The sequence below is a fragment of the Anolis carolinensis genome, unplaced genomic scaffold (assembly GCF_035594765.1).
Source record: "Anolis carolinensis isolate JA03-04 unplaced genomic scaffold, rAnoCar3.1.pri scaffold_12, whole genome shotgun sequence".
NCBI classification, from domain to species: domain Eukaryota; kingdom Metazoa; phylum Chordata; class Lepidosauria; order Squamata; family Dactyloidae; genus Anolis; species Anolis carolinensis.
Window position 1 is genome coordinate 14,966,728 of NW_026943823.1, and position 20,682 is coordinate 14,987,409.

General features: G+C 45.3%; 1 protein-coding gene across 1 annotated transcript in view; it reads left to right on the plus strand.

Annotated features, from left to right (window-relative positions):
* Nucleotides 1-20,682, plus strand: part of LOC100562316 (diacylglycerol kinase delta) — a 64,934-nt gene that overhangs the window by 40,603 nt on the left and 3,649 nt on the right. Inside the window, exons 15-28 of the mRNA XM_062963997.1 lie at nt 48-300; nt 1,170-1,271; nt 2,223-2,322; nt 4,622-4,729; nt 8,447-8,543; nt 8,911-9,018; nt 10,381-10,494; nt 12,141-12,275; nt 13,773-13,939; nt 15,113-15,233; nt 16,919-17,014; nt 17,247-17,366; nt 19,277-19,394; nt 20,337-20,467. Of these exons, the coding sequence (XP_062820067.1) occupies nt 48-300; nt 1,170-1,271; nt 2,223-2,322; nt 4,622-4,729; nt 8,447-8,543; nt 8,911-9,018; nt 10,381-10,494; nt 12,141-12,275; nt 13,773-13,939; nt 15,113-15,233; nt 16,919-17,014; nt 17,247-17,366; nt 19,277-19,394; nt 20,337-20,467 (1,770 nt within the window). The remainder of the gene's footprint in view (nt 1-47; nt 301-1,169; nt 1,272-2,222; nt 2,323-4,621; nt 4,730-8,446; nt 8,544-8,910; nt 9,019-10,380; nt 10,495-12,140; nt 12,276-13,772; nt 13,940-15,112; nt 15,234-16,918; nt 17,015-17,246; nt 17,367-19,276; nt 19,395-20,336; nt 20,468-20,682) is intronic.

Below are 20,682 nucleotides of genomic sequence, written 5' to 3' on the forward strand. Positions count from 1 at the left end.
ATTCCCTTGCATCCAAGTCTTTTCTGTATCCTTCCCCCCTCTCTCAGTGTGCCATGCTCAATGAGAAACTGGACTCTCTGGTTCGGGAGCTGAACGAAGAGTCCCAGGCCACTGTGCTTCCCGAAGGCACCCCTCCGCCCTCCGCCCTGCCCAGCCCAGGCGCAACGGACAATGACAGCAAGGAGGGCCCCTTCCATCCGAGCCCCGTGCCCAGGATCTTCAAGTCCAAGGAGCAGCTCATGCTCAGAGCCAACAGCCTCAAGAAGGCCCTGCGGCAGATCATTGAACAGACGGAGAAAGGTGAGAGGGACGTTATGGGGCAGCTGGCGGACTGGACTACAACTCCCAGAACCCCACTCTCCAGGATGGCCAACTCTGGGAGCTGTGGTCCCAAAGAAGCTTAACCATGAATCCATTTAGCAAAACTATGTGCCTTCAGTTTGACAGAAAACCAGGCTACACAAGCTGGTCATGACACAGGGGGTGGAGGCCACTGGTTTAGGAACTCCACCTCAAAATGCCTTCAGAGGGGCAAATGTGGGTGGTCCTGATGACAGGCAGGGACTGCAACCCAGATGTGGCACTCTCCTCTGTCACCCCCAATGCTAAAGCACGCCAAAGAGGGGCCCGCCTGGTGCCCGCCTTGTTTCTTTCTGCAAAAGTTTTTCTATTTGGCCAGGCCTATTTGTATCAAGGAGCCCCTGATGGTGTAGTGGACTAAAGCCTCGTGACTTGAAGGTTGGGTTGCTGACCTGAAAGCTGCCGGGTTCGAATCCCATCCGGGGAGAGCGCGGATGAGCTCCCTCTATCAGCTCCAGCTCCTTGCGGGGACATGAGAGAAGCCTCCCACAAGGATGGTAAAAACATCAAAAAAAATCCAGGCATACCCTGGGCAACGTCCTTGCAGACAGCCAATTCTCTCATGCCAGAAGCAACTCAGGTTGCTCCTGACACACACAAAAAAATTGTATCAAAATACTGGTAAGCTGTTTATGGGGCTTTAACAACTTGACTACTAATAATTCTTTGTTTTTATATTATAAGTCTTAAGAATTTTAGTCTGGGGAGAGTTCCATCCCTGCCCTGAGAACTACAGCAATGCATTGCAGGGCATGGGCTTCTTTAAAAACTAAACCCACCTTCTCCTGTGGCCTCCTTCTCCTCTATAGCTGTGGATGAGCAGAACAAGCAAACCCAAGCTTATCGGAGCATCTCAGCAGCCGGCAAGAAGGACAGCAACGAGGATTTCAACAAAGAGACAGAGAAACTCAGTAAGATCCTCAGACTTGATATTTTTTGTGATGAAGCAGATAGAGGTGTCCATCACTTCCTTTGTGAGAAGGACCAGCGGCTTTGAATGGGGTTTAGTTAGACAAATGTAGAGAGACTTGTTTTGGATGGCTTCAACAACGTGCTTAATAATAATAATAATGTGAGTAGATCAATAGGTACTGCTCTGGCGGGAAGGTAACGGCGCTCCATGCAGTCATGCCGACCACATGACCTTGGAGGTGTCTACAGACAACGCCAGCTTTTCGGCTTAGAAATGGAGATGAGCACCAACCCCCAGAGTCGGTCACTGGACTTAACGTCAGGGGAAAACCTTTACCTTTACCTATGTTTCATATTGTATCTGCCTGGGCTGTCGGCCCATGTAAGCTGCCCCGAGTCCCTCCAGGGATATGGAGGCAGGGTATAAGAATAAATATTATTATTATTATTATTATTATTATTATTATTATTATTATTATTATTATTATTATAATATTTGGGTGCTAAGGTTCAGTGCCTTGGAGAACTCTGACAAAATCTAAACTCAGATCTGAAGTAGATTTACATCCAACTGAATTGGGAACAGCTAGCCACATGGACCACAATGGTCGCCTGTCTGTCTCTCTGTCTGTCTTTCCATCAATCATCTGTTGCCTCTTGGGCAATATGGTAGCATATAGCAGTTGCTGCTGGTCCTGAGAGGGATGGCTAATAGCCTTCCAGTTTGGCATATAGAATTCCCATTGAGAGGGCATTTTTTGCTTGGCTCCTGTGGAGGCTTTTAAACAGGCTGGGTGGCCATCTGTTGGGGTGCTTTGATTGCTCTTTTCCTATCTGGTAGAAAGGAATTGGACTGGATGGCCCTTTGTGGACTCCTCAAACTCTATGATTCTATGATTATGAATGATTATGGTTGAAATCCAGCATGACTCTGTCTCTCCTTGCTCCAGAGTCCCGCCGGGACACAGTCATCTCCACCACGTCCTCCATCATCCTGGACAGGCCAGAGAGCTTCAGCGCTGTCCATTTTGCAGAGGACCCCAGTGCCATGTGAGTGAGCAAACCGCTGCTTCTGCCTCAGCTGTTTGGGAACCAGGAGGGGTTGTGATGCTCTCCTTCCCTAAGGCTGGCTTGTGCAAGGGCAGGAATGGCAGGAGAGAGAGACAGAGATTGATGGCATTCTCTTAGATAGGCAGACGAACCTAGATGAAAGGTGAGAGTGGCTTGTCGCCTATATATGGCTCCCAGAGACCTGACAGTGAAGTACATACATTTGTGCATGAGGATAGTTGTATGTCTGGTAATACAAGTACACAGAATAGCCTATGGATGCACACTGATTCAGTAAGTTACCATTGTACACTGCAATCACATAAGGTGTTGTGTTGTCAAAGGCTTTCATGGCTGGAATCACTGGGTTGCTGTGAGTTTTCCGGGCTGTATGGCTATGTTCCAGAAGCATTTTCTCCTAACGTTTTGCCCACATCTATGGCAAGCATCCTCAGAGGTTGTGAGGTGTGTAGGAAACTAGGACAAGTGGGGTTTATATATCTGTGGAATAATGTCCAGGGTGGACAAAGAACTCTTGTCTGTTTGAGGCAAGCGTGAATGTTGCAGTTAGCCACCTTGATTAGCACTGAATGGCCTAACGGCTTCAAGGTCTGGTTGCTCCCTGCCAAAAACATACAAGAGTTTTTTCTGTTGGGAATCACCCTGGACTACTCAAGTCTAAATGTAGTCAGATAGATGATAGAGTTAGATTGAGGGAATCCTTTCCCTGTTTCCAAAGCTTTCCTAGATAGGATTCACCATTGTTTCCTGCTTCCCGTCCTATTTAGGTCAGCCCACCCTTTGATGTTTCTAGAAATGTGATCTCTCCTAGGGCTTTGACGTAACTTCCCCAATTTGGCTTTCGGAATGTTTATGGCCCTAGAGAAGAAGTGACCCACGAAGCTTGGACGCCATTCCAGCTTCCTGCTTTGTTCCAGAGAGGACGCACTTCTGTCCTCTATTAGTCAAGATGTAGCTGTCTAGAGCTTTGTTATTTTAATCCATCTATGTGTATTAGAACAGGCTAGATTAGATAGTTAGCTCCAAACCTTTTCTATCCATCAATGGATTTCTTTTTACCTCAATAAATGCTTTTAAACTTTAAGGCTAACTTTGCATCCCTTTGCCTTCCTGATGACACAGAGGTCTTCCAAACTCACACCGTGTAAGTCTCACTGCTGCAATTTTTACTCTATTTTAATGGGAATTTACCTCATAAAGAGGGTGATTAGAGCTTAACGGCTCGTCCATTCCAACACTTTCTCTCACCCTGGGCATTCCACAGATATATAAATCCCACTTGCCTAGTTTCCAAAACACCGCACAACCTCTGAAGATGCCTGCCATAGATGTGGACAAAGCATCAGGAGAGAATGCTTCTGGAACATAGCCAAACAGCCCGGAAAATACACAGCAACCCACACAAGGGATTGCCAACCACATGACTTGATCCATAGACGTTATCCTGTACTGAAGTTCGACATGTGTAATGCACAGTGTCAATCCACAGAACCAGTGCACATCCACATGCTATTTTGTGTTTTTGAATGCATTATCAGACATATAACTGTCCCTTATGCATGGCTGTGTTTACTCCACGCTCAGTTAGACATGACCATTAAGCATCGTTCAAAGAAATTCGATTGAATTTTCCTGCAGGGCAGAAGGGTTGGACTAATAGCCCTTGTGATATCTTCCAACTCTGTGATTCTAGGCCATTCCTCATATGTAGTGCAACTTAGGCCCATGCATGTCACTCACATGATGCCAACCCATCAGAACTACAGAACACAATGTTAGCCGCCTTGAGTCCCCTTAGGGAGGAAGTCAGAGTATAAACAAAGTAAATAATTAAAATAATAAGTAATAGTCAGGATTAATATGCCATGGTTTCCCTGCATTGGGAAGGACCCTTCACCAAATTGGTCCCTGCTGGTCTGATGCATAATCCCAAATAGTCGCGATCTCCTTCCAGTAACCTTGAGACGCTTGGCATCTTCCCTTTGGCTCTGTCGCTGAGGACATGGAAGAGTAAGGAGCCAGTCCTTTGACTTTGGATTGCCGGGATGGCATTCTTTGCAGCCAGATAGATGCTTCACTGTCCTGAAGCCCAAATCCCCCATCCTGTCTCTGCCTTCTTTCTACCTCAAATCCATTTTTGTAGTTTCTATGGCGTCTGAGCAGAGGGAAGATGAAATCAGAAGGCAATGGGTGTTTTGTATTCCGAGCGCATTTTGCTGGTTCTGCTTCAGTGCTTGTTTCTGAGCGATTTTCCTTCCCCTCCGTCTGCCGGTTTCAGACAATTCTCCGAAAGATGCGTCATGAATAATTATTTTGGCATCGGCCTGGACGCAAAGATCTCCCTGGAGTTCAACAACAAGAGGGACGAGCATCCAAAAAAATGCAGGTAGGAGGGAAGTGTGCAAAAAGAGCGGGCCGTGGATATGTCACGCAAATGCGCCCAGAGAGACGTAAACACACGAGGAGCATCCTAAGCAGGCAGTTAATAGCGCAGCTCTTTTCTCCATGTCTTGGCTGTATTATTCTTTGGGAACAAGCTCCAAAAAACCCAAATTCAACCCAATTAGTTTGCTCTCTCCATCCACTCCCATGTGGGCCCACAAAGCAGTTGACTTTGCAACACAATTGAGAAACCTTTTCCCCTTTGCAACCATTTCCTTTGTGATGCTGCAACATTTCCACTCACTTTGAGTGCCAGAGGGTTTCTGGGTTGATGAAACTTCTGCTGCCAAAACGGCTCTTTCCACCCTGTTTTGGGCATTTCTGGACATTGTATGCATACAAACTTGGAGACAGAAGGCCCTAATTCCTTGGCATTAAAAGCCATGCCAAGGAAGAGCTTCTAAGAGTCCTTAAATAGACAAATGGCTCAAGAAACTGACATTCCCTTGGATATTTCGGGGACCAAATGCTTCCCTCCCCATAATATTTTAGTACTCATTAAAACGTTGATCTTCCATCTTACATTATGGCATACATGTAAAGCAATATAAACAATACTGTCATTTAAGACAAGATAAAACATACTTAAAAGTAGCAATTTGAAATAGCTTGGAAGGTACGAATAATTAAAGCCACGTACATGTGCATCAAGGAGCCCCTGGTGGTGCAGCGGATTGAACCGCTGAGCTGCTCAACTTGCTGACCAAAAGGTTGGTGGTTCGAATCCGGGGAGCGGGGTGAGCTCCTGCTATTAGCCCCAGCTTCTGCCAACCTAGCAGTCCGAAAACATGCAAAATGTGAATAGATCAGTAGGTACCGCTCCAGTGGGAAGGTAACGGCACTCAATGCGTTCACACTGGACACATGACCTTGGAGGTGTCTATGGACAACGCCGGCTCTTCGGCTTAGAAATGGAGATGAGCACCAACCCCCAGAATCAGAATGACTAGATTTACTATCAAGGGGAAACCTTTAGCTTTATTTTACTATAGTACATTTTATTTATTTATTTATTTATTTATTTACAGTATTTATATTCTGCCCTTCTCACCCCGAAGGGGACTCAGGGTGGATCACATTATATACATATAGGGCAAACATTCCATGCCCATATACACATAGAACTGAGACAGAGACAAACGCAGAGGCAAATTAACCTTCTCCTGAGGGGATGTTCGATTCTGGCCACAGGGGGGAGCACTGCTTCATCATCCACTGTGATGGCACTTCCTCGTTCCAATGTTGTAAATTAGTTAAATTAGTTAAATTTGCCTCCCCACTTTATAAGTGGTACCTTATTTTCTACTTGATAGATGCAACTATCTTTCGGGTTGCTAGGTCAGCAATGAGCAGGGGCTATTTTTCTTAAATTGACGGGTGCTCACCCAGCCATGGGCTGGCCTCGAACTCATGACCTCATGGTCAGAGTGATTTATTGCAGCAGGCTGCTCACCAGCCTGTGCCACAGCCCGGCCCCCCTGCCCCAAAGGCATCATTCAAATACCTTGTGTTGATTTTGGAGACAGAATGAAACCGATACCTGCACCTCCAAGGGGAGAGGACCTTCTATAAATGGAGCACCCCAGCAAAGAAAACATTTCCTCCATGATGGGACACAGAGACAGACCTCGGGCCAAGTTGCCAGGCACAAAGGCTCAAGGGCCATATCTTCTTGCCCTTATTCCTGGAGTGTATTGTGCCTTTGCAGCCTTTCCTTCAAGGGCTCTCCAAATGTTCCTTAATAAAACCATATGAAGTTTGCTCCAGGGAGCCAAGGAAATGAGGCTCCGAAGCCTGATAAACCTATAAGGGCATGTGCCTTCCTTTTGCTCCAGAATAAGTGCTCTCCACAAATAAAGAGGCTGGCCTCTCTTCGGAGGCATCAGGAGCCCTGGGAGCCAGCCTCATAAGCTCCTTAATTATCCATAATTGCCTGCCCTTGGAAGGGCCTAATAAGGCATGAAGGAGAGTGCTGATGGTTTTCATCTCAAGGAGAGGTGACTATTTAGTGCCCAGAGATTGAAAGGGAACACAGTTGTGTCAGAGACTCAAAAGTGCCAGCCAGTCATGAGTTAAGCCTGAGAGACAGAGCTATCTAGTCCAAGGTGCAAAATGAAGTGACCACAAAAGGGCGCATCCACTTTGCACATGGCTTCAGTGCACGCGTGAATAGAGGGGATCAGAATGACAAGTCTCTCATTCCTAAATTTAGTTCAATACATCAATATGAAAACAGATACAAAAGGCATTGTTAAACAATCGAAGGACTGTGCAGTAGACATGTCCAAAAAATCACTTTGAGTCGTATATCGGAATTATTTCGGATTGTTCTCGCTTTTTGATACGAATTCCGAGACATTGTCTCACAGCGCAACCAGCAATGTAATTCGAACCATTGTTGTCCCATTTTCTAATTGTCTCTTAATGTTTCATTAATTCCCCCCCCCCCAATTTTTTAAAATATATATATTTTTTAAAAAATTAATTTTTTTTGTTTCTGCAACCTACCTTGAATGGGAGCTTAGCGCAGCCTAACATGGCTGCCGCTCCCCAGCCAATCAGAAGCTTCCACGATGGACGCAAAGGTGGGGGCTAACATCCTCTGCGTCCACATGGAAGATTGCCATACAAGCCCAGTGTGTAGTGATTGCGCATGCGTGTCCTCCATTTTAGAAACATTTAGAATCATTATGAATTTTCGGAAATATCCGAAATTTTTGGGTGAAAAAATCGGAAATACTTTCTATATCGAAGCGCCAGCGCCCCCTACTTTAGAAACGAGAATTGAAACATTTTTTTCATCGATCGGACATGCCTACTGTACAGTCCTTTTTTTCGGTTGTTTTTTTGAGTTTTTTAAAATGTGGATCCTATAGGGAACATATATAGTGGCTACCAGTTATTTTCAATACATATAGTTACATGAGACATACGAGATACATAACAAAGATAATGTAAAAGTTATACTCACAGAAAGATCTAAGTTTTAAACACGCATACTCTGCAAACAGTTTGATTCCAATGCGAGTATGAAGCTGAGTAACTAATTTCACTCTTAAATGGCGAGCACAATGGTCAGGTGGTTGTAAAGTAATGTAATTGCTGTTACTCCAGAGTCACATTTAAAGGAAGACTATCAATCTTTACAAGAAACAATCATAAGAGTTGGTATTGTTCAACCCCTTCGGATGTTCCGTTTGGAGTGTGAAAATCCAAAAACATTCACGCTGTAGGAGCTTCGTCTGGAAATCTTTGCCTTTGGAGGGTGTGACAACTTCTAGAACCTGGACCCAAAGTGATTCAGGATTGTGTTTTAGATCTTCAAAATGTTTATAAAAAATTGGATCAGTAGAATGTTTCCTGATCTTACTTTTGTGTTCCATAATATGGACTATAATACAGTACTTTGTTTGATTGTTTAACAACGCCTTTTGTATCTGTTTTCATATTGATGTATTGAACTAAATTTAGGTTTAATGATTCAGTCCTTTGTTTGACTGTTTAACAATGCCTTTTGTATCTGTTTTCATATTGATGTATTGAACTAAATTTAGGTTTAATGATTTCTGTTTTACTGTAATAGTGGATACTTGTCTTTGTAGTTCCAGGGAACCCATTTTCTTTTTAAGTCTCTCATTCCGTCTTTTGTTTCTCTATGCAGCAGCCGCACAAAGAACATGATGTGGTACGGAGTCCTGGGGACAAAGGAGCTGCTCCAGAGGACGTACAAGAACCTGGAGCAGCGGGTCCAGCTGGAGGTAGCCCACTCTTAAATTCTCCAGACCGGAAGGAAAGGGATGGTTGGGAAAGGCTTCCTGTCTCAAAGGCTTTGCAGCAGGGTCCTCTTCAGAATGCAATCCTGCAACTCTTGCAAATGGCTGTCAATCCAACAGAGCATGACCCCTGAAAGACTGGGGTGATCATTGCACAAGAAAGACATCTATCCCCAGAGCAGGGATTGGCAAAGTGGGCTCCCAGTTGGCCCTCGTGTCTTGAAGCCATTGAATTGAAGCACCTTCTGATGCTGCAGCCCAAGCCTTTGGGAGTTCTTGGAGAGAAAAAGGGTCCGGGGTTTGCTTTGGGGAGTCCCTAACTCACCTTCTTCCTCCACCTTCTCCTCCTCAGTGTGACGGGGTGCCCATTTCCTTGCCCAGCCTGCAAGGCATTGCTGTGCTGAACATCCCTAGCTATGCAGGAGGCATCAACTTCTGGGGAGGCACCAAAGAGGACAGCGTGAGTTGGGGGCGCCTGGGAAGTGGTGGGGTTCCGTTTAGCCCAAGAATCTCTCTCTCCCTCCCTTCTTTCCTTCAGCCCTCGAGATTCCTGCCCCTTCCAAAAGCTCCCGGGTAGCCAGTCCATGAGGCTCTGCGCTCAGGATTCAGCTTTGTTTCCAAATTCGGAAGAGAGTTGGCAATGTTGAGAGTGGTGTGGTGCTTCCCTCAATTTCCCCTGATTTCCACAGCAGATGCTTTTCAGCTTAGCCTGGAGCAGAGCTTTACAAACTGTGTCATGACACATAACCATGCCGGCTGCATTGTCTACGTGTGTCGTGCAAATATAATGAGAAATCTGTGTCAATGTTAAATAAGCAATACATACATCATATATCTTTAAAGACATATATGAAAGATTTTCATGAGATATATTGTGCCCTACTTCACTCCGTTATTCCGACCTATATATGTCTCCGAGTTGCTGTGAGTTTTCCGGACTGTATAGCCATGTTCCAGAAGCATTCTCTCCTGATGGTTTGCCCACATCTATGGCAGGCATCCTCAGAGGTTGTGAGGTGTGTTGGAAATAGGCAAGTGGAGTTTATATATCTGCGGACAATTTCAACAGAAAGGAGGAAACCATGAAAATGAACAAAATCTGGCTATCAGTATTTTAAAAACTATAAAATCAGGACAGCAAATAAAGAACAACACTCAAATACAGGGGAATTCCAGACAAGAAACAATCAGGGCCAGCTAATCAACTCCCAGCAAAGGATTCCCCAGGCAGGAAGCAGCCAGGCCTTCAAGCGGCAAGGATATTCAATGCTAATCAAGATTGTCAGTGGCAACATTCACACTTGCCCCAGACAGACAAGAGTTGTTGTATGTTTTCCGGGTTGTATGGTCATAACCCAGAAAACATACAACCACCCTGTGATCCCAGCCATGAAAGCCTTCGACAAGACAAGAGTTCTTTCTCCCACCTGGACATTCTACAGATATATTAACCCCACTTGCCTAGTTCCCAGCAGACCTCACAACCTCTGAGGATGCCTGCCATAGATATGGGCAAAACATCAGGAGAAAATGCTTCTGGAACATGACCGTATAGCCCAGAAAACTCAGCAACCTAGTGATTCCAGATACGAAAGCCTTTGACAACACATATATGTCTCTGTCACACTTTTCAGTGGTTGGTTTAACCTCCGGTTTCCCATTAAAACTGAATGATTGAGTCGCGAAATGATGCATGTATAAAAAGTGTGTCACCAATATGAAATGTCTGGCAAGCTCTGGCCTAGAGGGAGAATAGACACAGGGAAGCTCTTGCCATTCTCATCTTTGAGGTGTGTTTATGCCTGTGCCTCTTCCCTTCCAGAACTTTGGGGCCCCCTCGTTTGACGACAAGAAGCTGGAGGTGGTGGCCGTCTTTGGCAGCATCCAGATGGCTGTCTCACGGGTCATCAACTTGCAGCATCACCGCATCGCTCAGGTACGACCCAAACACCTTTGCCATGCTTTCAAGGCACAGAATTCATTGGCTTCCTTCTTGCATGCAAACAGTTCGGCCTCCCTGGGATGTTGTGTGGTTTACAGTCTGAATGGCCGTATTCAAGCAGGATTTTCTTCTGATGTTTTGCCTGCATTTGTGGCTGGCATCATCAGAGGATTTGATGGTAGTAAGGCAAGTGGAGTACATACTGTGAGGAGCTTATTAATAACTTCTAAGGTTCTTTCAGGCAGGGGAGGGGAATATTTTTGATCCCACCGCTGCCTCCAATTTGTAAAGAGCTATTAACTACCGCTGCCACCAATTTATAAAATGCAGCCACCAAAGACTCAGAGAGGAGACCTTTTACTTTTTTTTCACTTCTTCTTCTTCACTTAAGATGGTAACGTAACTTAGTTTATTATATATGCGATAGAGTCTTAGATGTTGGAGGAACAATAACAAGTTTATTCAGGCATAGAGCTTAGTTGTTACAATTCTCACTTAGAGGCACTTTCATTAACAGTTACAATATTAGAATAAGATGAGTCAAACTCCCTAAAGTGTCTTTCTTTAACTTAAAGTAGTCAGAATTTCAACTTCTGCCATTTTTAACCCGTAGTCACCCCTGTGATACACAATCACAGATTCTCTGTTCCTTGCTAGGACACAGAATACTTAAAATAAGTCACCAAGCTTATTTTAATCCGACTCAAAATGAACAATTGAGTCTCCCTTGATCCCCTCAACTTAGGATCAATCTTCCCTGTGCCTCATCAGAGCACAGACTAAATTCCTTTTTTTAAACTCTGCACTTCTTCAACAAAACAGCAGTTGGCTCTGCCTACTTCTCCATGGCAACCAGCCTCTGAGTGCAGAGAAGCAATAACTGCAATACTTACCCTTTTAAAACTCAAACACACAATTAAACATAACATCTGCAAACCAAAAATTCATACTTCATTACACATACATATACCTGTGGAATGTCCATAGTTAACAGAACCATTGTCTGACTGTTAACCAAGTGTAAAGGGTGCAATTTGCCTGGAAGTAGCCAGGCTTTTGTTCCCTTTGAATTGCTTGCTGCCTGGAGACCTCCTGTGTCTGCATGGTGTTCCTTAGTCACTGTCTTGATTTGAGTGTTTTTCAAATGCCAATTTTGGTTCATTTTCATGGTTTCCTCCTGTCTGTTGAAATTGTCCACATGCTTGTGGATTTCAGTGGCTTCTCTGTGTAGTCTGACATAGTGGCTGTCAGAGAGGTCCAGAATTTCTAACTTCTCAAATAATATTCTGTGCCAAGCTTGGTTGATGATGTGTTCTGCTATTGCTGATTTTTCTGGCTGAATTAGTCTGCAGTGCTTTTCGTGTTCTTTGATTCATGTCTGGGCAATGCTGTTGAGTTTGGTGGTCCCTATATGGGCTTGTCCACAGCTGCATGGTATGCAATAGACTCCTGCGGTAGTTAGAGGATCCCTCTTATCCTTTGCTGAACGTAGCATTTGTTGAATTTTCTTAGTGGGTCTGTAGATTGCTTATGTAGGTTGTGTTTCTTCATCAGATTCCCTATGTTGTCAGTGGTCCCCATGATGTATTCAGCCTCCCGTCCCACCCACTTCCTTTTGTTTCTGCCTCCCCCCTTTTCAGTGCCGGATGGTGAAGATCACGATTCGGGGTGACGAGGGGGTCCCAGTTCAAGTTGATGGGGAAGCGTGGATCCAGCCCCCGGGAATGATCAAGATCCAGCACAAGAACCGGGCCCAGATGCTGACCAGAGACAGGGTGAGGAGGAGGTGCAGCCCAGAAATGGGGGACGGGGTACAGACGGTCCAGTTGCACAATGGGAAGCCACAGTGTGGCTGGAAAGGATTCTTCAGCTTCAAGAAACATGAGTTGCCTGAAATGTTTCAAAAAGTGTATTAAACCATAACAAACTCCATTTCTAGATTGATAAGAAGTCTAAATAGAGATGTCATACAATCTAAGGTCAAACAAAAAGAAAAGACTCAAAGACCTACATTCTGTATTCAGCTCTCACACAAATAAGGCTAGAGAGAAATCGAGTATGAGGTCTCATTTAGGGGAACTTCAAACAACGAGTGTGCAACCTTGAGAATTACCCTACGGAACACAATTTTTGTTCCTGGGTTATAAGTGTTATTTTCTAATTGGTTCTATCATAAAACATGGAAACAGTTTATTACGCTGCAAAAACTTTTGTTTTTGCAGCAGGGACATCCTGCTATAGCACATTTTGCTCTAGTAGTTTTTCAATGAATCTCTCGAGTATCAACCAATTCAACCTAGCTTGTGGCAGCCACAAAAATGAAGCTTCTGGAGGAAAACACCTTCTTTCAAAGTAAGTAAAGGTAAAGGTTTTCCCCTGACGTTAAGTCCAGTCATGTCTGACTCTGGGGTGTGGTGCTCATCTCCATTTCTAAGCCGAAGAGCCGGCGTTGCCCATAGACACCTCCAAGGTCATGTGGCTGGCATGACTGCATGGAACACCATTACCTTCCCACCGAAGCGGTACCTATTGATCTACTCACAGTTGCATGTTTTCGAACTGCTAGGTTGGCAGGAGCTGGAGCGAACAGCGGGCGCTCATTCTGCTCCCGGGATTTGAACCTGGGAACTTTTGGTTCACAAGTTCAGCAGCTCAGTGCTTTAACACAAATAACACTTTCAAACCAGGAACAGAACACTTTTAAAATTATGTTACGCAGTGTTATCACTCTATGTGGAGCCCACAGTGGCGCAATGGGTTAAACCCTTGTGCCGGCAGGACTGCTGACCAACAGGTTGGCAGTTCAAATCCAGGTAGAGCAGGCAAGCTCCCTCTATCAGCTCCAGTTCTCCTTGTGAGGACATGAGAGAAGCCTCCCAAAAGAATGGTAAAACATCAAACATCCTGGGCAACGTCCTTGCAGACAGCCAATTCTCTCACATCAGAAGCAACTTGCAGTCTTTCAAGTCGCTCCTGACATTAAAAAAAAACACTCTATGTCATCAGTGAGATGGGAGGAGGGAATAGAGAGGGATGAAAGAAAGACACAGATAATGGGCATGCAGGGATAATGGAGAAAGGGCTTCCCTTGCCTAATCCTGTTTGCTGCCTATCTCTTTCCTCACTGAGGGCTGTTGACTTGAACAAGATGAGGTTGAATGGAGTGCCTTACCTAGAATAAACCTCCAAAGGCCAGAGCATGGCAGAGAAAACATGTTAGAGAAACGGGGCCCATGGGTGCCCCGCTTGAATGCCTCCTTTCCTCCTTGCAGGCCTTTGAGAGCACCCTCAAGTCCTGGGAGCACAAGCAGAAGGGCGAGGGCTACCGCTCCTCCTCCCGACACCGGCTCAGCTCCCAGCAGTCCATGGAGTATCTGACGGACGAGGAGCAGGCACAGATGCAGCAGCTGGCCCAAGACACAGAGACACTCATTGACAGGTACCTCCAAACACTGCAGCTTTGGCGGTTCAGGTTTGTTGGGAATGAACGAGCCGTGCGCAGTGGAAGCGTGCTGGGCCCATAACCCTTTGTTGGGAATGAATGAGCCGTTAAGCTCTAATCACCCTCTTTATGAGGTAAATTCCCATTAAAATAGAGTAAAAATTGCAGTGGTGAGACTTATGCAGTGTGAGTTTTGGAAGGCCTCTTTGTCATCAGGTAGGCAAAGGGATGCAAAGTTAGCTTTAAAGTTTAAAAGCATTTATTGAGGTAAAAAGAAATCCATTGATGGATAGAAAGGTTTGGAGCTAACTGTCTAATCTATCCTGTTCTAATACACATAGATGGATTAAAGTAACAAAGGTATAGATAGCCTTTCTTGGCTATCTTGGCTACATCTTGGCTAGTAGAGGACAGAGGTGCATCCTCTCTGGAACAAAGCAGGAAGCTGGAATGGCGACCAAGCCTCGTGGGTTGCTTCTTCTCTAGGGCCATAAACATTCCAAAGGCCAAATTGGGGAAGTTACGTCAAAGCCCTAGGAGAGATCACATTTCTAGAAACATCAAAGGGTGGGCTGACCTAAATAGGATGGGAAGCAGCAAACAATGGTGAAGCCTATCTAGGCATGCTTTGGAAACGGGGGAAGGATTCCCTCAATCTAACTCTATCATCTATCTGACTACATTTAGACTTGAGTAGTCCAGGGTGATTCCCAACAAGGTTTGCCTCCTGTTGGGCTTCCATTCTCTCAAATGCAGGACGAGAAAGATGGGGCTGCTAGGTGTAACCTTTATGTGGGACTTGATGGCTGGATTGGGACTCTTGAGGGCCAAATTCAACCCTATATTGTTCTCCCCATGAGTCTGTTTCGGGCACAGAGGATGGGCTTTGGATGACCACAGAATTACAGAGTTAGAAGAGACCCCTGATGGCCATCCAGCCCAATCCCTTTGCTATACAGGAACACACAATCCGATCACTCCTGGCAGATGGCCATCCAGCCTCTGCTTAAAAACCTCCAGAGAAGGAGACTCTGCCAGGCTCCCAGGCAGCAGCGGATTCCGCTGTTGAAGAGCTCTTACCGCCCGGAAGTTCTTGCTAATGTTTAAGTGGGATCTTTTTATTGCTATTTAAACGAATGCAAGCCCTGCTTCCCTTTTGGGCTTCTGCAGGATCCGTGAGGCTGCCAAGACCCACCGCGCCATTGAGCAGGAGCTGGCGCATGCTGTGAATGCCAGCTCCTTGGCGCTGAGTGAAACGCTTCCCAACAAGAACAGCAGCGGTGGAACCGAGGTATTATTATTATTATTGACACAATGACACAGTATGACACAGCAAACAAGATAGATATGCTGGATTTCGTATCACAAAATCGCAAGTCGAACACCTCCCAAGTGGTTAGGACTGTGTGATGTATTTTCGGATGATGCGCACCCAGTAGGGTGGCCTTTTGCAGTTGGCAGATTGTAATTTTGTCAATGTTTATTGTTTCCAAATGCCGGCTGAGGTCTTTTGGCACGGCACCCAGTGTGCCGATCACCACCGGGACCACCTGCACTGGTTTCTGCCAGTCTTTGAAATTCAATCTTGAGGTCTTGATAGCGACTGAGTTTTTCCTGTTGTTTTTCATCAATCTGACTGTCACCTGGTATGGCGACATCAATGATCCAAACCTTTTTCTTTTCCACAACTGTGATGTCTGGTGGGTTGTGTTCCAGAACTTTATCAGTCTGGATTCGGAAATCCCACAGTATCTTTTCGTGCTCATTTTCCAATACTTTTGCAGGTTTGTGATCCCACCAGTTCTTTGCTGCTGGGAGGTGGTACTTGTGACATAAATTCCAATGAATCATTTGGGCCACATAGTTGTGCCTCTGTTTGTAGTCTGTCTGTGCGATTTTCTTACAGCAGCTGAGGATATGATCAATGGTTTCATCAGTTTCCTTGCACAGTCTGCATTTTGGGTCATCAGCTGATTTTTTTTATCTTGGCCTTAATTGCATTTGTACTGATGGCTTGCTCCTGGGCTGCAAGGATCAGGCCTTCTGTCTCCTTCTTCAGGGCCCCATTTGTGAGCCAGAGCCAGGTCTTCTCCTTATCAGCTTTTCCTTCAATTTTATCAAGGAACTTTCCATGCAGTGTTTTGTTGTGCCAGCTATCAGCTCTAGTTTGTAGTGCAGTTTTCTTGTACTGATTCTTTGTCTGCTGTGTTTTGAGGAGTTTCTGTTTTTTGACTTCAATCAAAGCAGGTTCTTCACTTTGCTTTACATATTCTGCCATGGCATGTTCTTCTTCTCTGACTGTTTGTTTTACTTCTAAGAGTCCTCTTACAATAATAATAATAATAATAATAATAATAATAATAATAATAATTATTATTATTATTATTATTATTATTATTATTATTAGGGTAAGGGGTGAATCTCAGGATGCATTGGAGCTGAAAGTGGGGGTCTTTGGGATGATGGGGCACAATGCAGGCGCTTTGACCCCACTTCCATTGCCATAGCTGCATTCTGAGATGGGCAACTCCAGGGCCCCTTCTCTCTACTGCCGGCAGAGGCGGTTCAACCACCAGGCCAACTAGGCAGTTGCCTGTGGTGCCATCTTGTTGGGGGCACCATTGAGGCAACTCCTGTCTCCTGCAGCCTGCCTCTGCAAGGTATTGAACTGCTTTTTCTGTTGTAAAAACATGATGTTTTAGTGCTTCATTTGTAAAATCTTAATGTAATTTGATGTTTAATAGGCTTTTCCTTAATCCCTCCTTATTATCAAACATTTTTGCTTATCCAACGCTTTTATTTTTCAGTGATTGGTTTTGGGGGGGGGGGGGGCGCCAAAATTCTGTTCGCCTACACTTTAAAAATACCTAGGGCCGGCTCTGGCTGCCGGCCACCATCCTCTTGGCTGCACCTTACACCCGCTTTGCCTCTTCCCTGCTAATGAGGCCCTTTCTCTCACTTTGTGTTCTTTCCCAGCCACTTCTGTTCCTGAGCCGGAGCTCCGCCGTGGAGCTGTCTGCCAGCGTCAAAGCCCTTTACACCGAAACCCGGGCTTTTCTGGAAGGGAAACTGGTGAGTGTAGGATGCCAGGCGCCGAAGGAAATTTCAAAACCAGTCCTGACTGTGGTTTGGGAAGCTTCTGAAACCCTTCCCTTGAAGACACAGATTGGCCATGCATTCATGGGGAGCATGCCAATGGGGAGAAGTGCTATGGGACAGCAGTGGCTCCCCAACTTCTCTTCCAAAGGCCCAGGTTTTAAGTGAAGGTTTTAAGTGAAACCCTCCTTGGTCTCTTTCTTTGCAGCAACTGGACTCCCCTCAGCAGGAGGAAGGCCTGCGCCATGCCCTGAGCTCCGTCAGTCAAGAGCTGCGAAGGCTCTCCGAAATACACTGGATGGCCCCCATCATCAGCTCCACCGAAGAGGTGAGCTTGAATAAATTGGGAGGCCGGCGGGTCCTGAGAGAACAACTACCCTTGTGGCCCCATGACAAGGGTCCAAAAGGAAAGGTTACAAGATGTTCAACCAAGGCGGAAGGGAGGAGATGTTGATGATGATGATGATTATTATTGACACAAAGACAGAGTATTACACAGCAAACGAGATATATATATGCCGGATTTCGTATCACAAAAATCACAAGTCGAACACTTCCCAAGCATTTAGGACTGTGATGTATTTTCGGATGATGCACGCAGATCCCAGTAAGGTGGCCTTTTGCAGCTGACAGATTGTAATTTTGTCAATGTTTATAGTTTTTAAATGCTGGCTAAGATCTTTTGGCATGGCACTCAATGCACCAATTATCACCAGGCCCACCTGTACTGGTTTATGCCAGAGCCTTTGCAGTTGTTGCTGTTATTGTTGTTGTTGTTGTTGTTGTTGTTGTTGTTGTTATTATTATTATTATTATTGGATTGCAGTGAGTTTTCCAGGCTGTATGGCCATGTTCCAGAAACATTATCTCCTGACATATTGCCCACACAGTAAGGTGGCCTTTTGCAGCTGACAGATTGTAATTTTGTCAATGTTTATAGTTTTTAAATGCTGGCTAAGATCTTTTGGCATGGCACTCAATGCACCAATTACCACCAGGCCCACCTACACTGGTTTATGCCAGAGCCTTTGCAGTTGTTGTTGTTGGTGTTATTATTATTATTATTATTATTATTATTATTATTATTATTATTATTATTGGGTTGCTGTGAGTTTTCCAGGCTGTATGGCCATGTTCCAGAAACATTCTCTCCTGACATATTGCCCACATCTATGGCAGGCACCCTCAGAGGTTGTGAGGTCTGTTGGAAACTAGGCAAGTGTGGTTTATACAGGGTGTTTGAAAAAGAACTCCCTATTCACCACTGAATTTCAATAGTGAATAGGGAGTTCTTTTTCAAACACCCTGTATATAAGAGGAGAAAGAATTTTTTTCTGTTGGAGGCAAGTGTGAATGTTTCAGTTGATCAGGGGAATTCCAGACATGAAACAATCAGGGCCAGCTAACACCTCCCAACAAAGGATTCCCTCAATCAGGAACCAGTCAGGCTTTGAATCTGCAAGGCCATTAAATGCTAATCAAGATGGTCAATTGCAACATTCACACTTGTGGGGGGTTTTTTTACCGAGCTCTTCAGCTATAAAGACACCTAGAGCAATTTACAAAATGTTAATTTGCCCTCAGGCTTAGAATCTACTTTTGAGAATTAGGCCGGCATGTAATAACGGATATAAGGCAGTGCGGCCCAGGGGCTTGAGTGCTGGGCTCCAGCTTTGGAGACCAGGGTTCAAATCCACACTTTGCCACCAAAACTCACTGGTGGCCTTTGGCGAGTCACACTCTCTCAGCCTCAAGATCTGGAAATGACTTCAGGCTGCAGACTTCAGAGCAGAACAAGATTTTTAACAACAGAGGCATCTTCAGTCATGCTTCCTTTTCATCGGGGAAAGGGCACAAGTGGGCCCCGGAGGCCAAGAAATATCTGTAATGCCTTTTCGCTCTCTGGAGGCTGTCGGGAAGGTTCAGCCGCATTCTTAGCCCTCTTGTAGGTCCAAAATGGCCAGAGGCAAAAATGTTGTGAAACTTTCCACAATCCCTCCGAGAGGGGAAACCTTGTGATGGCTTTACTAAAGGGAAATGCACCATAGTATCCTCATGCAGGGCCATCTTTTTCTTGGCCTGTAAATGCAAGGTTGCCCCTAGGCTCCCCCTGGCTCCAGAGCTGAAAATCTAAAAGGAAATCCTTCTCAAACTCTGGGCAATTTTTGGGGTGTGCAGAAGGGAGCAAATGGCCCTGGCCCCCCTCTTTTCCCACACTTTACCCCTTGGTCTCTGCAGGGCATCAGTCAGGAAGCATCTGGCGCCGCCAACAAGGGCAGCCTGAAGCTGCGGATCAACCTGGCAAAGCCCAAGAAGGAGAAGCTGCAGAAGCACCGCTCCAGCGGAGTCGCTCCAGGTAAAAGTGGGGGTTCCTGGGCATCATCATCATCATCATCATCATCCTCATCCCTCTTTCCTCTCTTCAACAAGACCCAAAGGGATGCAACATCACATATGACTTATTTTCTTCTTGCTATAAGAAAGCCTTTGAAAACCATATTGAAAGGCCATTCACATTTTGGGCCATGTTTTGTACAGAATTCACGAGCGGCTGTATTGTATAGCAGACGGCATTGGATTTCACATTGTGTATCATTTTATGCACATGAAAGAGCTTTTTATCAGTAGAAAATAATATTTCAATGTAAACAATTGAGGGGAGGTTTGTGCACAGAAAAGGTGATTTCCTGCACAAAACAGCCACACAAAAATTGTGTGCAGAACAAGTCACATACTGCCAGTATTATAGTCGGATCAGGATTTTCTTCTCAAGGTTTCTGGACAATTGGAAACAATGTTTCTGGACCATTCCTCCAAGTACAGTAGAGTCTCACTTATCCAAGCTAAACGGGCCAGCAGAAGCTTGGATAAGCGAATATCTTGGATAATAAGGAGGGATTAAGGAAAAGCCTATTAAACATCAAATTAGGTTATGATTTCACAAATTAAGCACCAAAACATCATGTTATACAACAAATTTGACAGAAAAAGTAGTTCAATACGCAGTAATGTTATGTTGTAATTACTGTATTTACGAATTTAGCACCAAAATATCACGATATATTGAAAACATTGATGACAAAAATGGCTTGGATAATCCAGAAGCTTGGATAAGCGAGGCTTGGATAAGTGAGACTCTACTGTACTTTCAGATATTCTCTCCATCCCTGTTCCTGGCTCTTAGGGTTCTATAAACTGCATAGTGGGAAAGGGCCCCATTGTTTTGCCTACCTCTCTGCCTCTGACATGGCTCTACTTTGGCTGAATTGACTCTTGCTGCTTCTTCCTTCCTTGCCAGTGGAGAACTGGGGCCCAGAGGAAGTGGTGGCTTGGCTGGAGGCACTCGACTTGGGGGAATACAAGGAGACCTTCCTGCGCCACGACATTCAGGGTGCGGAGCTGATCCTGTTGGAGAGGAAGGACTTGAAGGTACTACTGCACTGTAGGTCCACCACCGCCGGCCCCTTTCCCAGGCACTTTGTGTGGCACCAAGGTGCATGGAGGGCTTGCACATTGCATATGGCGTTGCCCAAGTCCTGCTGCTTGCTGCCGCAGCCTTCCCCGCTTCTGCGAGTGTCCATCTCAACAGGAAAGGATGGAAACGCCGTGGTTGTAGCTAAACACAGGGGTCCGGTCCTTCTACC